Source organism: Thamnophis sirtalis, unplaced genomic scaffold, assembly GCF_051295495.1.
Source record: "Thamnophis sirtalis isolate CommonGarterSnake01/CBP01778 unplaced genomic scaffold, rThaSir2_p1.2 scaffold_1, whole genome shotgun sequence".
Lineage (NCBI taxonomy): Eukaryota > Metazoa > Chordata > Lepidosauria > Squamata > Natricidae > Thamnophis > Thamnophis sirtalis.
In genome coordinates, this window is record NW_028261381.1 from 96,503,886 (window position 1) to 96,521,762 (window position 17,877).

General features: G+C 35.1%; 1 protein-coding gene across 9 annotated transcripts in view; it reads right to left on the reverse strand.

The window, feature by feature from the left end:
* SHANK2 (SH3 and multiple ankyrin repeat domains 2) overlaps positions 1–17,877 on the reverse strand; it is a 332,468-nt gene that overhangs the window by 146,368 nt on the left and 168,223 nt on the right. For all 9 annotated transcript variants that reach the window (XM_087719473.1, XM_087719456.1, XM_087719465.1 and 6 more), the window contains one exon: positions 14,620–14,695. In XM_087719473.1, the coding sequence (XP_087575599.1) occupies positions 14,620–14,695 (76 nt within the window). The remainder of the gene's footprint in view (positions 1–14,619; positions 14,696–17,877) is intronic.

A 17,877-nucleotide genomic window follows, 5' to 3' on the forward strand; every position in this document is an offset into this window, starting at 1 on the left:
TCAAGGACTTCACACAGCAGCAAGGATGGATAACAAGAAAACACCAAAACAAAGTAAAAACCAAAACAGAATAAATGATGCAAGGTTCCTAAAGAAGTGGTAATAGTGTTGAATCCTAAAACAAGTATAAGCAGCTTTGATCATATGCTTGCCACAAGTTGTACAGCAAAAGAAGATGAACAAAATGAGAAATTGTCTCAATGTAGCTGGGCAGGCAGCAGTTGATGTTTTTAATGGCATGTAATTTACTCAAGAAAGGAAAAAGAATGGAACTGACTAACAAAATACTGCAGAAGACTTCAAAAAGGGTATGAATCTTTTGAAGAGTTCCTCAGTGACTTAAAGCTGCTAAACCTGAATTATAATTCTGGCTAATTCATTGAATCCCTGATAAAAGGGATTTTATATTTTTTAATCCCCAGGTTGTGCAGCCCCAAAGTTATAAAAATCACTTTTGGGGGATATTGATTTTACTCTGAACAAAGTAATGCAATTGAAACTGCCACTATACATCATATGTACAGAAAGCAATATAGTCAGCATAGTGGAGGTAAAAAAAACCCCACCAACCAGGCAACTATGAAGTTTCTTCCAATTCTCTCCCTTAGGGTAACCCTAAAGAGCTTAGAGATCTTTCGTTGCACAAAATATGGTATCCTCCATCAGAACAGCTAGTGGCCTGCACTTGGAAAGGAGTGTAATGCTTGAAAATGATTTAATTATTTTGCAAGAACCTTCATTTAAGAACAGCCTGCATTTAAGAGAAAACCAAGTAAACAAATTATACAAGATGAAGTAGAGGATGACTGTGCAGAGGGGGAACTATGGATATTGTGAGGGAGGAAGAGTGAACTATTATACCAGAAACTAATAGCAGGTAAGATGCTTATAAAATGAACCCTGGAGTTCAAGCTAACATGTTTCCTAAATTTATAGATTAGCTGTTACTTCGGTAACCAAAGTGACTCTTGGGTACATCTGTTTTATTACAAGTTTATAATGGCCAGATAATTCCCACTAAAGGGTTTTGTTAGTTGAAAATACCTTCAGAGATCTTCCAGTGGTGCTTACTATTGGCTTGTAGTTCATTTTAGATTCAACCACTTCTCAGCCTTAAACCCATAGGGACCTTTAAAAGGTCCCTATGGGTTTAACTTGGGATGATACAGAATTTAAATTGAAATGAAATTCTACATTAGTTTAACCAATCCATTCACCTGATGAAGTGAGCTGTAGTTCACAAAAGCTTATATTTTTTACTAAAAAGTGTAGTTGAAAAAGTGCCACCAGTCCTTTTCACTAACAATTATTACCATGGTTCTCTTCTTACAATGTTAATAATGGTAATTATTTTTTCATTTGCTGAAGCCTGCTTTCTTAGCTGATGCAACCACTTAAGATTACCACATACAAGTTCTTTTGTCTATGAAATTCCCCATGTTATTACAACTCCTAATGACCCTTGGTTCTGTGGTCATGACTTTTCCTTCCTTTCAATGCAATATGATTTATCTCCCATAACATCCACCTTGAAATACCTACAATCAAATAGACTTACAGACTATAGCATTAAAATTGCAAATCCATTAGTGAAAAAATCCTCTGCTTTGGAAGGTGATCCCCTATCAGCTGTTCTGTTATAGAGCTACTCATTTCATTTGTGGTTTGTCCCCGTGCTAAGAATTTCTTTGGCAGAAAACTGAATTCTCTTTTTCAGGTTGCTACAGCCCACTGCTAGCCAGAGTACTGAACTCACCCAACCTAAACATTCTATTAAAATCAATGGCTTTACCACCATTGAATTCTAATGCCCATCTCTACATAGGCACCACTTAAGCTATGGCAATGCATATGAATCATTCATCACTCATTTAAGATGGCAAGGTGTTAGTCTAGTAGTATTCTAGGGGTGTTATTCTAGGGGTGTTATTTGAGAAGTAACTTTGGAGCAGAAGGGACTGAGAAAAGAAAACTGTAAATGAAGCATCTTCAGAAAGTACTATAGAAGTCAATAGGGAATAACAAAATAACCCCAGGCCCATGGACGAACACCAGCAAAAAGACTCAGCTAATACTAATGAGGAACCCATAATAATAAACCTGTGCAAATCAGTATCAAATCAAATAATTGAAAATGCAGAGTTTCAATAAACAAAGTTGGTGATACCTTAAGGAATAGACACAGGTTTTTTATATTTTGTTAAGAGGAGGAAGAGGATGAGAATTGCTTTTGAATTACTACAGCACATCCCACATAGGGCTTGAAGAGTGTTAAGAAGTTTAAGCTGTGCAAAATACTGCAGCATGAACTGTTATGGGTTTGCTATTTAGCATATGTGACACCTCTGGATTGTAACCTGCATTAACTACCTGTATGCTGCCAAATAAAAATCAGCTAGTGGTTTCTTTTGCTAGTGGTTACTTTTACAGCTTTTCATGGTTTGAGGCCTTGTTACTTACAGGACCATCTCTCCCTGGTTGTATCTATCCATCCTGTGAGATCCAGCAAGAGAAGTATGCTTTAAGTGCCATCTGACACGACCGATAGAAAGATCCTCTCATGGTGCCTTTCATCTCACTTTTGCCCTGAGTCTGCCGACTTTTCACAAAGTCCTAAAGAATTTGTTTTGAAATTGAGCCTGGGCTCCTTGAAGTGGGTGAGCCTCTTTCATGGTTGTGTTGATTGGAATTATTGTTAGTGACTTTGTGTGGCTATTTTATGTCATTTATGGTTTTGTTAATTGGTTTTACTCTGCTTTTAACTGCTAACTGCCAAAAGTCAAGTACTTGAGATATAATAAGAATTTGTAATAAAAATTATTTGGATGTCATATGACAATAGCATCAGTTTGGAAATGATTTGCAAAACTTCAGTTAGTCTTACTGGTAATAGTTGTGTATGATTGTTCTATAGGCTTAGAAATTAAATCAACAACAATAAAATAGTCCTTAGCCTCAGGGTCTCTTTCTTTTACAAGGTCAAGAACATGACATAGACAGTAGACAGTGAAGATGGTCAAATCCTATCTATTTTTCCACATCCTCAGGGAAACCAAAGTAATACACTTCTCTGGATAATGTCCATTCTCTCTAATATCATTTTAGGTATGTTTTATGAAATACTTTCAGTATTCTTTCAATATTTCACTCACCATTTTATAATAATGCAGAAACCAGATAGGCTAAACACAAAATGCAACAACAAAAACCTATTTTCATGTTTTGGAAAAGTATGATAAAAGCAAGTCTTAAGCATTCATAAAGCTAAATTATTTATCCTCACACAGGATAGTATTTTATAGTAGGAATAAGGGTAAATGCTTGAGTTACCTCTATCCATCTTCAAGTAAACTAGGCACAGCACATTCCAAGCAAAATATTTCATTATCATAGTAGCATGGCTGCTCAAAGAGATCAGCCAACTGGTAACAGAATAACAGAATAGCAGAGTTGGAAGGGATCTTGGAGATCTTCTAATCCAATATCTTCTTTAGACAGGAAGCCCTATATCATTTCAGACAAATGATTGTCCAATTTCTTCTTTAAAACCTCCAATATTGGAGGAACCACAATTTCTGGAAGTGAATCATTTCATTGATTGTTTTTACTTTCAGGAAATGTCTCCTTAGTTCTAGATTGCTTCTCTCTTTGATTAATTTCCTTTCACTGCTTCTCGTCTTGCCTTCAGGTGCTTTATAAAATGGTTGATTCATCTTCTTTGTGGCAGTCCCTTAGTTATTGGAACGCTGCTATCATGTCACCTCTAGTCCTTCTTTTCATTAAATTGGACATACTCAATTCCTGAAAATGTTCTTCATGTTTTAGTCTCCAGTTACTTAACTATCTTTGTTGCTCTTCTCTGTACTCTAGAAAGAGTATATTGGAATATTGGATACATGTGATGTAAATTTAGAAGCTATTACCTGCTTGGAAAATACTCTTTGGATTATATTATTCTTTCTTTCCTCCAAACAAATAATGGTCAAAATCAAAATGATTTTATATATACATATCTAGTAAGAGGACTGCCATTTCTACTAGGCTATTTATGGATTCTCCGCTGGATTTTTTTTTAACTCAGCTGCAAAGCAAGATGTGAAACACCCACAATATGAGAACAAAAGAAGTATCTACCGTACAAATAAAGGGATACGAAGCACAACGAATGGGATTTTTGCAAGCACACATCTATGACATTTGAATGAAACAGTCTAAAAGATCTCTGAGATACTTGACTAGCTAAAAAGCACCATACTTAGTCATGTGCAAACAGCAACGTACTACTGTGAGCAATGTAAGAATTGTCCAGCAATATTAATCTGGAAAGAGTCCTAATTATACCAGCCATTTCCAGGATAAATTCTAGGAAAGGGAGGCACAAAGTCTCTAGCTGAGAACCATATTAACAAATGGGAGGGGGAATTGAGGGCTGAAATAACTACAGCTATTATGCAAAATGAGCAGGGGCAGATTTTTCTGGAGGCGGCAGGTTTTTAGGGTTGGAGTCTCTCTCTCTCTCTTAACTGTGATAAGTCTATTTTAAGACTTAAACTATAGTTTTTGTGCATTCCCAGCCATAAAATGACAGGAAAATGAATAGCCTATTTTCAATCTGGCAATTACAAAAAAGAAACAAAAGTGGGGGGGGGAGGTTGGAACCCACATGTGACCCATGGATACAGGTGCCACCCCTGTTCTAAGAGAAAAATGGCCTAAAGCAAAAGCAAAAAAAAAAAAAAAAGCAGATACTGAAAAACGGCACAATTATTTCCCTGAGGACTGAGGTTCACATAATCTCTTCCTGTTCATATAAATAACTGGGTCATATAAGTGGTTTTTTTTTAAATAAAAAAAATGTTTCTATCCCACTTCGCAGCCAACCATAACCATCAGAAAGGCTTGCAATTAATTATCAAGATACAGAAAACATTTAGATGCTAGTATTATAAATCAGCACCCACAGATCATTAAAGTAGTTAATGCCATTAAAAAAGGTTTTAATTTTAAATTCAGAAGAAGATAATCACTGGCCTACAGTAGCAGAGCTGCTTTTGTACCTCTGTAACGAGTAGGCAAAACAAGGCAAAAGGTCCTTTTTGGGAGGATTTCATGAATCACACACAAACAGAAACAGAAACAAACAGAATGTATTTTTGATAAGCCCGTATCCACTATAGGACAGTCAAGTTCATGGACCAGTCTATGTAGAGCTGTAAAATGATATCAGAAGCACTTAAACATTGCTGGTACACAACAAATAAATGTTCGAAAACTTTAATTGTCCACTTTTTCCCATTCAAAGAGAATAAGAAATCTTTTTTGATAGTTCTTTCAATATAAATTATTGAAATAAATGCTTTGTTATAATGGGTCTGACATATCCTGAACTGCCAATAAAAATGGCGGCTATAATGGCTGTGGTTATTAATGAAACATTTGTGAAAATCAAAGAAATCGCTATAACAAATTAACTAGAAAGTCAAATTGGGCTTTAATTGCATTTTTTTTATAAACTTCAGAGTTTTGAATTTCTGGTGACTGACTGACTGTCACCCAGATGTCTTCATGCCTACAGTAGAGCTAGAACTCTTGGTCTCCTACTTTCTTCTCATCTAATACCTTAGCCATTACATTAAACAGGTGCTTCCTAAATAGAAATCAGATTCCAATTTCATGATTACAGTAACGAGAACAAGTGAGGGTCATGTTTGAAATGCTTTCTCAAATTACCTCTCTGCCCCAAACTCAGATTTAGTTTATATCACTTTTGCCTTGGTTGCAAAAGTTCCTCTTATTCCTCAAGTTTATTCCTACTGCCCATTACCATCCTTCATATTCACTTCTTTTTCTTAATTTTAATATGTAAAGAAGTGCAAAAAAGCTGTACTAAGTATGCTTTTAAAGTTGCACCTCTAGGGTGTAAATCAGATTACTGGCTGTCACCTTTAACATCCTGCATGGATATGGGCCGTCTTCCATTTTTCTGCTTATACCATAAGAAGTCCTTTTAAATCTCTTTACTTAGGGAATGTCACCTTTGTGAACCTTGGAGGTAGGGCTTTTCAACCGCTTCCCCTCCCCCCACTTAGAATGACATTCCCTCCTGAGATCCATATGATTCCAATTTAAAAGTCTTTGGAAAGGCAATTAAAACCCACCGGTTCTTCCAATAGGCCTTGGGGACAGATATTCTCTCTTGGAATGTGGTGTTCTATTTGAGTTTTATTGTCTCCAGCAATCAAGAATTGTGAGCTGTTCAGTAGTTGCTTCATTTTTATGTATATTTTTAACTTTATTTTATGAAATAGGTTGTGTAAGTTAACAGCGCCCAAGCTCAAACAAACAAGCAAATGCTATCAACAATTGTGGCCTCTTCTAAATAGGCGTTTGAGCAATTGAAAATTAAGACACTTCGCTTTTTGAAAGCAGGGGAAGACTATTAAGAAATCTTTAAACATTTCCTCCTTGCATTTTTGATTCTAAGACTTATCCCAAAGAATAACAAAAGTTATACATTTGTTAATTAAAAACTTGTCAAAATCAGAGGAAGAGGTGGAAGACCAAGAAAAAAAAAAGGTAGAATAGTTCCTAAAATCGTCAGATCTTTGAAATAGAACCCATAGATAATTGACGGTTTAGCTAATGCTAGTATAACTGCCCATAGTATAGTGCTCCTTATATAATGATCTTTAAATGACTTGGACTTGCTTATTTATCTTATCATGTGATTGTCAGAAGGATAGACAGAGAGAAAGACGGACAAAATATTGTTGTTTACATTAGGCAAAAGAAATCTTGATAAATCCGAAATCAATGGCCTCAGCCACACAAGATATATTTTGAGGGGGAAAAGGTTTGAAACATTTACTAGATAATTAGATTTAATTCCTAGGGATTTATTATTTGAAACAAAAAAATAATGTAACAACTTCTGTTATTTTATAACTATATGGGCTGCTGAAAATGCATTATATAAAACCTGAGGCTATTCCCTTTGTCATTACTTTAACTTCCACTATTCTAAAAAACAAACAAATAAACAAACAAACAAACAAACAACAGAAAACCATTGAGAATTTTAACTAAAGGGTTTTTTCCAGCATCATGTTCAGTTTTCAGAAAACCAGTTTGCTTACCATTAGACTAAAGCAGTTACTTACTATGAAGCGATATATAAGTCTAAGTGCTATTGCTATCTTAAGTTGCAATGCCAGCTACAGGGCATATGGCACCTCTAGGCCACCCTGATTGATGGCACTACCTCCTACCAATGTGAAGACTTGTATTTTTAGAATGATGTAGAAGGGGAAGCAACACTGATGCCTTGTAATATTTGGTGTCCGGGGCAAGTATCTACTCAGCTTCTGGTGATCTTGTCGGCTCCACAACGATAACATGGCCATTCAAGATGGCTCCATTATATTTTTGAATTATATGACAGGAAGAGGAAATTCCGTGCAGGTAAAAGACAGAAGGGATTCAATTAAATATCAATATATTTAAGAAGCTATTGTCCCTAGAAATTGAAACTGAAAAGTTGGATCATTCAGCAAAACGACAATCTGAAGCATATTTCCAAATCAACTATAAAGGACATTGGAAAGGCAACAGTTTTAATGGTTTTCAAAATCTCTATATTTAAATATTATGAAAATATGTGTAAAGACTTCCAACATATTACGTACGAAGGAAGATTTAATCATATTTCTAAGCCAGAAGAGTTCACTGCAGAAAAAAAACAACCCAAAAGCAAAACTTGGAAGTCATAAGAAGGCTACTCCTAGCTGGAAATCCATGGAGGCTTTTATTTCTGTCAAAAAAAGCTATAGCAAAGTTCTGACTGAAAAGATGTCCAAACTTCCATATTTGACATATTCACTGCTTTCTTATAAACAACTGCACCTAAGTAATAAGTATCTGCAATAATCAAACTTTATTTCATGTGGAAATTATGTCAGTCCACTCAAGGATTTACTGAAATATAAAATTTGATCAAAGGTGCCAAATGTTGTATTCAACTACAAACCAGTATAGAATTCAAAATGGGAAACATTAGAATTCAAATATGATTTTCAAGGTTGGATTTAGTTCCTTCGGGCATTCAATTTTATTTCAATTACTTGCTTACTTCTTATAATATGTAATAATTGTACTAATATGTGATAAAATTGAAGGGAATAATATGTGATAAAATTGAAGGGAAAACATTAAATAATGCAATGTTACTGAAAAATTCAGTATTTGGGGATTTTGTAATCTTAGATATTCTAGGAAATTATATGAACTAATCCACAGATATGTGAAAGTACAAATGTACAGATTAATGCCTACAGTCAATCAGTTGTAACTAAAAGAAATAAAAACAATTTTCTAAAACATGAGAAGATGCCATTACTAGGAAGAAAAATATATTCTTCAAATAGCTGTTAAAGAAAAACTAATATCTGATAATTTATAGAAATAATTTTTAAAAATAAATTAATTCAAGAAAATGAATCACTGATATCTAGTTGTTGATTTTAATTTCTTAATTTAAATAGAGGATAGAAAAAAGCATCTTAACTCTCCCCCCTTCCTTTTCTCCTTTAATTATTGGTTAAAACATTATTCAAGATTTCCTACCCATATATTTAATTTTCTTACTGCACCTCAATGCTCTTATCTGTTACTGGCTTATAAAAGAAAAGTTTCTTTTTCAATGCTGTCTTATTAGATCACAGTAAGAACAGAATTGGATTGAGGAATCATATAACATATAACATAAGGATTGGGAGATCATCTAAAAGAGGGAGGGAGAGAATGTCTTTTGTACCATGAGAAATTGGAAACCTGGCTAGATGAATTGTGTTGTAGTAGTGGATTCCTCCAATGCACAGGAAGTTGCATTGTGTGTGTGTGTGTGTGTGTGTGTGTGTGTGTGTGTGAGAGAGAGAGAGAGAGAGAGAGAGAGAGAGAGACAGACAGACAGACAGACAGACAGATAGATTAAATATCTGAAGGTTTGAAGACATCTGATGTTAGAGGTATTTCAGTTTTGCTATGTTTTATCTTTTATTACCCTAATTTCATTTTGGCACGTGTTAATAGTCTTAATACTATTTTAAACATTTGCCTTAATGCATCCTACTCCCTCTGGCTATAGGATTAAATACCCATGTATTTCTATAGTTTTATATACAAAAAGAGGTATTCCTCACTTACCAACCGCAATCAGAAGCAGCAATCCAGTGCTGGAGTTATAAAATGAAACTTGTAATAGTATCTGACTTATTATGTAAATTCAGTTGAGGTCACTTAATGACCTAATGCCACACAATTTCCAGCCATCTTCCCCACTGATTATGCTTGTCAGAAGCTGGTTTTGAATATGGCAATCACATGATTGCAGGATGCTACAATTTCCATAAATGTGTGCCATTGCACCCAAATTATGATCACATGACTGTGGGGATGCTGCAGTTGCTGAAAGTTTGGGGATCGATCATAAATCTCCTTTTTCAGTACCTTTGTAACTTTGAATGCAATCTATAAGTGAGGAATACCTGTAGTATTTTAGTACTGATTGCATCCTTCTCCCATGCTCTGCCAATAATGCAAATAAAATAAAATAATTGTATACCTCGATATGTATTAATTTTAATCATCTATTTACTTTGGGACCACATGACATTTCATTTCTGCTGCTAAAAATTATCCCAAAATAAAATACAATATATTTCATATATAAAACTTTGGGGGGAAAAACTTTGCTACTAGAGACCAGTGACAATTTATGTGACCCAATAACTAAGCAAATGTATCAGGCAGCTCCCAAGGGGGAAAAGGAGAGTCATATTTAATCCCACAGATTGTAATGAATACATCTGTTCTAGTAACTGCCACAGGTGTGGTGATTACTGTATGAAAAACCATCCAGATTCTATTCATTTGCTCAGTATGATATTTCTATTATTACAAAACCTTTACAGTGCAGTTTAGACACCTGGAAAGAATAAATGTGACAATTTAGTGAGGATTTCAAAACTGAGGGAGAATTGTAGGTTCAGCTTCACCTTAAACACAGCTAATGGTTTTAGGCAATGGCAAATCAGACTTGGCTCCTAGAAATTATTTGAAAGTGATAAAACCGATAATCTAGCTTTTTATATAATGCAAACGTTTTCTCCATTCATTTTATTATTTTTGTTCAACTACCAAATTAAAAGAAGTAGAGGCAATGCATTGGGAAGTCTTAATAAATGATTATCCAAATAACTTATTTCAGTTTTCAGAAAATTTGTTAGCTTAAGATCAGAGAGATAATTATCTTGGGATGGTTCACACATTACAAAGTCAACAAATTGGAAGCTAATGCTGACATCTTACAGACAAGTCCCATGTCAGTGATGATGTGCTTGCTATAAGCTACATACTTTAAGTTATGGAATTTGTTGCCAGAAATAGTAGTAGTTGTTTAGATAACTTTAAAAAGAATACATATCAGTGATGGGTTGCTAACCAGTTTACTACCAGTTCACTCATGCTCGCGTGTGCGCAACACTTCTGTGCATGTGCAGAAGCATCCAGGTGGGTGGGCAGAGCCTCCCACCACCGCCACTACTGGTTCGGCCAAACCAGGAGCAACCCACATGGTACACATATTCCTGAATGATGGAGCTATAAATTGGTTATAATCAAAGTTATTATATCTATATAAATTTTTAGCACTGAAAATGACATGTATGGGAAGGGAAAATTAATATCACGGGATCACATTCAATCACAGAGTATCAGTGTTTTCTATTTTTATTTGTGGGCTTCCCATAGAGATTTCGATAGAAAGTATAAGAATCAGATGCTGGACTAGAATGTCGTTTGGCTGATCCTACATTGTGGTCCTTATGTACCAATATTTGTCTTACTCTTTTTCTCTCAATTCCTTGTGAAAGGATGGGATATTTAAAATCAGTAAATATACTGCAAATTATCCTAGTTTTCTAATTGTTTTATAAAAATTGAACCCTTAGTGTGTGGTAGAATTATTTTGACTCTTCATTTCTTCCCCTTTATATACTACTTCAATATTTTTAAGTAGTTTTATTCAATTTTCAAATTTTCACTGCAAAGTTTTTGGAAGGTAGGTTGCAACCATGTTAATAATATGTAGTCATATGAAAGAAAAGAAAAAAAACATTGGAAATACATTATTTGAATATGAGATTGAAAGAAATGTGTCTGGAACACTAAAAGTACTAGTTATTTAACCTGTAACCTCTATTGTGTGTAGCAGGAAGCCAAGTGAGTATCATTTTGGCATGTGTTAAGTGTATCTTCAATTTGTATTCTGTTTTATATAATCATTGGTGTCCAAGGAACTGTAGTCAATCATATTTTGCTTACTCTGTACAATTATATAAAGTGAATTATGAGCTATTATTATTTAAATACTCCAGAGATAGTTAAAACAGAAACAGAATCAAGAGATGTAAGCATCTTTGAGTGCACTTTTTATATATATCATCAGCTCAACAACTCCATTGCATTTTATTTATTTATTAAATTTATCATTTATTAAAAACATAGCTGTTCCCTCTTTCTTTATTAAATATGTTCCCTTTAATTTGTAAACAAAGTTTTTAATGTAGACACATTTTAAGTTCTTTTTTTTTCCTCTTCTACTTAATTGTGTCTGATTCTCAGGGACTGCCTGGACAAGTTCTTGCAGTTTTCCCCACAAAGTTTTTTACTATTGATTTGCCATTGCCTGCTTCCCAACCTCAAGAATGACTGACCCAAGGTCACCCAGCTGGCATCATGCCCAAAGCAGGACTAGCTCACAATCTCCCAGTTTCTATCCAATTGGCTCTCATTTTTAACCTCTACAGATGTTCTGTTTTCCTTTTAGTTTTTTCTTGACTTCTGATATTCCTGACTGTTTTAAGAATTCCTTACTTAAAGAACCAAAATTGGGACCAGTAACTTCATCACTGAGCATCATGCTCACTAAGTGAAAAACCAAGTGACCATGACAGACTTACGCTGTCACTTCTCATTCAGTTCTTAAGCGTATCATCATGGTGAGGCATCATATGAACCATGATTTGTTCATTCTCCATTAACTCTGCTTGTCACAAGCCAGTTGGAAAGTTTGAAGTTAATGATTGTGGGATGTGTCAGCTCATCAAAAATGTCTGTCAGCTATGAAGTGCTCAAATGAAGTGCTCACATTAATGCGAAATGCTGCCATGGTTATAAATGCATGTATTGGTTGTAAAATGGTTTTTTCCCCACACTGTCATAACTTTGAACTGTTACTAAATGAGATAGCCAGTAAGTGAGAACTAACAGTACTAGACCATCCAACTCACCATTATCTATACTGGTCAATTTCTTCCATTCCCTTCTGAGTATTTTTTGCTGTTTCTAATCTGTTCCTTTAAGGACAAGATATATCCAAATCTATGTGCATATAGACAAATACCGGGTTTCCACAACATACACCCAATATAAGCCCTTCTGCCAAAATAAGACCTAATTAAGACGCCATCCACCCCAGGGTGCACAGGTAAAAATTAAGCAAGGGTGGGAGTGGGGGGAACCTTGCCATTCTTGCTAGCCGCAGAAGAAGTCCCTGAAGGCCTCTGACAGTGAAGAGGAAGCCAGGGGCAACACACGCAAATGAGATGAGTCAGTAGGCAACATCCCCCCTGAAAATAAGACCTGGTGCCTCTTTTGGTGGCAAAAAGAATTATAAGACAGGGTCATATTTTCAGGGAAACACAGTGCATAGCAACATCTAATGTCAGCAAACAGAGTGATCTGCTCCATCATTGTCCATCTTATGCACCTCTAAAACCAGGTCCAAAGTTTTCTTCCAATTCCTTGGGAAAGGGATGGAAAAGCAAGGAACTCAGTCCAACGTTCTATAGAGGCAGAGAAACTTTAGCTTTCAAGAAGTAGCTGAACTATATATCTCAACAGCTGAGACAGCGTGATTGAACAGAAACTGGCAACTGTAGCACAACAGCAACTATTGACCTTATTCTAATTAAAATGCTGCCAACATATTATCTATACTCGCTATTATTTTCTCCTGTGCATATCATGCTGTACTTAACAAAGAAATACCCTGCCATTTTATTGAACACCATTCTAGTTTCAAACTGCTCTAAAATAGGCTCAGAGTAAACAGTTTGCTACGTTTTTTTATATTTATATAAAATATGCAAAATGTATTCTGTTTTCCAAGTGTACATATGGCATTTACATGCTAATATTACTGAAGAAATAGAATAAGACTATATATATAATCCACCTGCTTCAAACAAATTATGCCATAGAAGTTACACATTGAAACTGAACTGCACATGCAATTATAACTTTAGACTAATGGCAGGTTATTAAAACACCTCCATTAGCTTGTGCAATTCACTGAAATCTATCTATAAATACGCAAGCTAGAAAATGGGTAGAAGTATTTCAGGCTGCAACCAACTGCAAATCCACAAGCGCCCTAAAATTGTACACCTCTGTCTTCATACTATTTCTTCAAAATCAGTTCAAATTCGATTCTTGAATATGTCATATAACGGGGGGGGGCAACCCCCAGGTCTCGGACCATTACCACTCTGTGTCCTGTTAGAATCCGGGCTGCGCAAACGGCAGGCGAGCAAACGAAGCTTATCTGCACATGCACAGGATATAGGTTGCACATGAAACCACCCCCATATCCCACCCCCGCTCCGTGGAGAAATTGTCTTCCACAAAACCCAACTCAAAGATAAGTATAGGAAGTACAAGAAAGCCACCATTTAAAACAAAAATTAATAGAATGCCCCAAAAGAAGTTTTCCCAAACTGCATTAAAATGATGAGATATTAGGTGGCAGATGTTAGAATGTAACTTCAGAATTGATGGAAAGAATAAAAAGGGGATAATTTTTGAAAGTGTTCTTTGATTAAATAAATAATGTATGTTCTACACTTCAACAATCATAAGGACGAAAAGAGGGATCAAAAATAAGAAATGACTAGGATCTATAGAATGGAAAATTAGAATTATGTATGTAACTATAACAGTGAACATGTATAAGACAAGATCGAAGTAATATGAATGGAAATAAGATGTCTCGATATTTATTTAATACTGAATAGACTAAATGTAAGTAAGCAAGGTGGTTACTTAACTTTATATTTTAGTATGTATGGCAAAGACACTGCCAGGATGGTTATACTGTGTCCAATGTTTTATTGTGTGTTAATAAAAAAACTTTTAAAAGAAAACAATCATAAGGACTATCTATAGGCAATTATTAAATTTTCATTCATAAGAGAACTCCAAGAACATTGCATCTGTAGATAAATTAGCCTGCCTGCTGAAGTAAGAGAAACAATGGATTATTAACATTTATTGAAACACAAGTTATGATGGCATCATCCTTTGTTCACTCTGGGAAGCCATTTGGTGGTTCTCTATCCTAGCAAAAGATGTCATGTAACCAATAAATGAGTTTATAAATAGGGAGTGAAAAACGCTTACTGCTTTAAGAGTTTTGAAGATAAAGTCTACATATGAAGTTTACTTTTTAAGTATTGAAAAAATATACAATTTACATTATGAAATAAAATAAAAGCATCTTACCTTGAAGCATCAAAGCTGTCATATGATCCAACAGTATAATGTCTAAACAATTTCTTTGTTCTATCTGCTCGAGTTTCTGTTCAAAATGAAGATAGATTATTCTTATTAAACATATTCTATGTCCAGAAAGATAATCAAATGCTCTTTTAAATTAAACTGAAATGTGTCAATAATTACTATAAATAATCAGAACTTAGTTTCAATATTTACTGATATTTAGGACATAATTTCTTATTTACAGCACATATGTACAAAATATACAATATGAATTTAAGAAGTAGATCAGGCATGCAGAACCTCTGGGCTATGGGCTAATTGCCCCATGAAAACTACATATTTATCCCACAAAGAGTACAAATAGTCATTGTTCTCTTTTTCAAACTCTATATTGTTCATGTATGTGCATGTGCCCAGACCCACCATGCGGCCCCCACGCATGCATGCATGTAAGTGCCAATACACAATGTAGCTCACTCACTTTATCACAAATTTATTGTACATTCATATATCATATTGTTTTAATAGAATAACAGAGTTGGGAGAGAAATTGGAAGTCTTCTAGTCAGTAATGGCTAACCTTTTCCAAACTGAGTGCCCAAAGCATGCATGTTTGCCCAAACCCCCAAAATGCAATATGCTCACCACTTCCGTGCATGTGCCCAGACCCACCATGTGGCCCCCACACATGCATGCGATTCCGCATGCCCATGCACCCTCCCACATATGCCTCACACCCCCTGCATGCTCATGTATACCCCTGCATGCACCCCACCCACATGTACCCCACCCCACGCATGCGCAGAAGAGAATCAAAGAGCAGCTGGCTGGTGGGAGGTGCACACGCATTCACGGTGGAGCTGAGTGGGGCAACAGTTCACGTGCCCACAGAGAGGGCACTGTGTGCCACCTCTGGCATGCATGCCATAGGTTTGCCATCATGGTTCTAGTCCAACCCCCTGCTCAATCAGGAAAATCCTATACCATTTCAAATAAATGGTTGTCCAATCTCTTTTTTAAAATCTCCAGGATTGGAGCAACCATAAAGATTTCCAGAGCAGTATTTAATATAATTTCTGAAAATATGTTAAAATTAAGTATTACCAAATGCTTAATTTTAATCTTACTTTAGAAAGAACCATATAACTTTGCTAACTTCTCAAACTATCTCGGTAATTTTTTAAAAGCTTGAATTGTAAGTTTGGCCCATAACAGATACAACACTGTTAAAGCTTTAGCTGTATTCTATATATTGGCGATTTATCTAGCAATAACATTTCAATATATACTATCAACTCTGTCAGTGTTTGGGTTGAACAGGCTGCTTGTAGGCTTATTTGCAAAAATGTGCTCAATGAAAAAAACCACAGAAGATCCAAGGAAAACCTCCAACTTTTTAAAATAATTTTTGCCTGCTTCCAAATATATTTTTAATCCAAATTCTGGACACTCTTTATGACCCATAGTGTCATAAATTTAAGACACTAAATTAAAGACGTACGGTAATGCTTCTTGTCTCTACATGTTCAAGGAAGGATACATTTTATGATTCATTAAAGCAGTTGATGCGCATTTATAAATCACAAGCATATAATAGAGATGCATCATCATCACAATAATCATTAGCTGAAATGTAATATCACACAAATGAGAGAAACTGAATAAGGAATAAGGTTGTAAAGATATTTTGTGGGAATTAAAGTACATAAAGTCCAGGCATTAAAGACTTGTAAAAAAGTCTGAACTCAAATACATATATTAATTTAGGGCATTTTAAAGATCAATATACAATTGAGACTAGAGACATTTTTGTTGGGGCTGATGAAAAAAACAATTTGAAAAACTGCATGGAACTCTATTCTTATACATAACGACAGCAAGATTTTTATATTGTGGAAATATGCAATAATACCCACAATGGAACAATGATTGTTAAAGTTGATGGAGTTGGCTGAGAACGAAATTGACAACCTTGATTAAAGACATTGATTAATTTTAATGCTAACTGGAAACCCTTTCGGACTTTTTCTGTGAAACAGAAAAAAAATGAAATTTTATATATATGTAAATTTGATGATTGATAATACTAAGAAACTATTTAAAACGGAAGTTAGGCTGTTACTGTAAAGAGTTTAAGGTAAGTTTCATTTATAAGTCATTCCTTTTTTTGTATTTCTATTCTGCTCTCTATTTTTCTCTTCTCTTTCTTGATTACTAGTTTTTTTAATTATAAAATTTAATAAATGTATTTTAAAAAATGTAGATATTTAGAATCAGTTGAAATAAGACATTCTATAAAGATGCCACCATGTGTAGCAGTGGTGGGATTCAATTTTTTTTTACTACCAGTTCTGTTGGTGCGGCTCGCTGGGCGTTTTAGGGGAAGGATACTGTAAAATCTCCATTTCCTCCCTCCTCCAGGGGAAGGTTACTGCAAAATCCCCATTCCCTCCTGATCAGCTACGACTCAGGAGGCAGAGAATAGATGGGTGGTATTTACTAGTTCTCTGAACTATTCAAAATTTCTGCTACCAGTTCTCCAGAACTGATCAGAACTTTCTGAATACCACCTCTGATATGTAGGTTCCGTCATTGTGAGTAAGAGAGAAAATGCCTAATGCAGGCTTTGGAATGGGGGGAGGGAGGGGGACGAGTTCTTGAAGAAAGTATTTGCCAAGGTAATTCTGAATTGATTGTAGTGGAGTTTGCCATGAGTTGTTATAATGCAAGGAAAACATTGTCTAATTTTTCAGGTGAATATTAAAAAAAAACAGCATATTCACTCTGACAGTGCCTGTAAACTCCAAAATTATAGATTCTTTAGAAAAGTCAGCTGTAGGGACAAATTGGTTTCTATAGGTATGTTCTCAGAGTTCTATTATTGTACTGAAAGTGGGTGGGAGGAAACAAAAAATATGAAAGTGACAAGCTTTATACCATGTCAGCTATCCAAAAGTTTGCAAAGCAAAACTGTATTGCAATAATTTAAACATCTAAGTGCGTTTTCAGGAAATATAAATTACTGGGAGAAGCAAGATAATCCAAAGGGCAAGGTAATAATATATATTTGTTAGGATCATTATAGAGTGGGAGGTTTTTTTTATTGAATGGAGAGAAAAATATATAGTCTCTCCCTAGTAAAAAGAGGACGCAATGAGAAAAGGTGCATAAATTTACTTACGGTATATCCCATATACTAATCCATGAATAGTTACCAGTTTTTGGCCTGAGGCCTTAAAAGAGACAGAAGAACTAAGCACA